General features: G+C 40.9%; 1 protein-coding gene across 1 annotated transcript in view; it reads left to right on the top strand.

The window, feature by feature from the left end:
• The window catches only part of LOC119587766 (rhodopsin-like), a gene marked incomplete in the record, with an annotated part of 44,239 nt that overhangs the window by 5,504 nt on the left and 38,134 nt on the right, over nucleotides 1-601 (top strand). The window contains 1 exon segment of the mRNA XM_037936454.1: nucleotides 418-566. Coding sequence (XP_037792382.1) covers nucleotides 418-566 — 149 coding nt within the window.

Here is a 601-nt window from a genome sequence, read left to right as displayed (position 1 = left end):
AACACACTATATTATGCATGCCAACATATTTTCTTATGGCAACCAAAACAAAGGTCAGTCGGGGAAGGCAGCAATTAATTACGTTAGTTATTGGCTGAGTCAGTAGGAGGATGCGTGAGTACATTGTGCTAAACAAAACCCAGCAGAGGAAGACGAATAGATAACATGAGAGAACTAGGTAACTTCGTGTTTAAGAATGCAGTGTTGAGAATGATATTTGCATAGACGGTATGATGAAGAGAGAATTATAAAAGTAATAATTTTGATAACAATATGCTACTATTTTATTTTATCTCCCTACTCTTACAGAACGTATATATAACACAAAGTTACACAAGGAAGTATCACTCCTCCTCCATCTCTACAAATATGTAAGTCCACCCTATAAAAATCAACATCTTAATCTCTCTTTTACAGAAAATGGGGTGACATTGCTTCCCTTAACCTGACCCTGACCTCTCGAGTGCCACAGGAAGTGCGGCACAAAGTCCCTTCTCACTGGTACCAGTTCGATGCCCCCCACCCGTTGTGGCAGCCCATCCTTGGCACCCTTTACATTATGATAGGTAAGTGGCACTGCGCGCATTTCATCTCTCGTGTG

The sequence above is a fragment of the Penaeus monodon genome, chromosome 23, assembly GCF_015228065.2.
Source record: "Penaeus monodon isolate SGIC_2016 chromosome 23, NSTDA_Pmon_1, whole genome shotgun sequence".
NCBI lineage: Eukaryota > Metazoa > Arthropoda > Malacostraca > Decapoda > Penaeidae > Penaeus > Penaeus monodon.
Note: the sequence above shows the minus strand (reverse complement) of the source record. Positions and strands in the feature narration are given on the sequence as shown.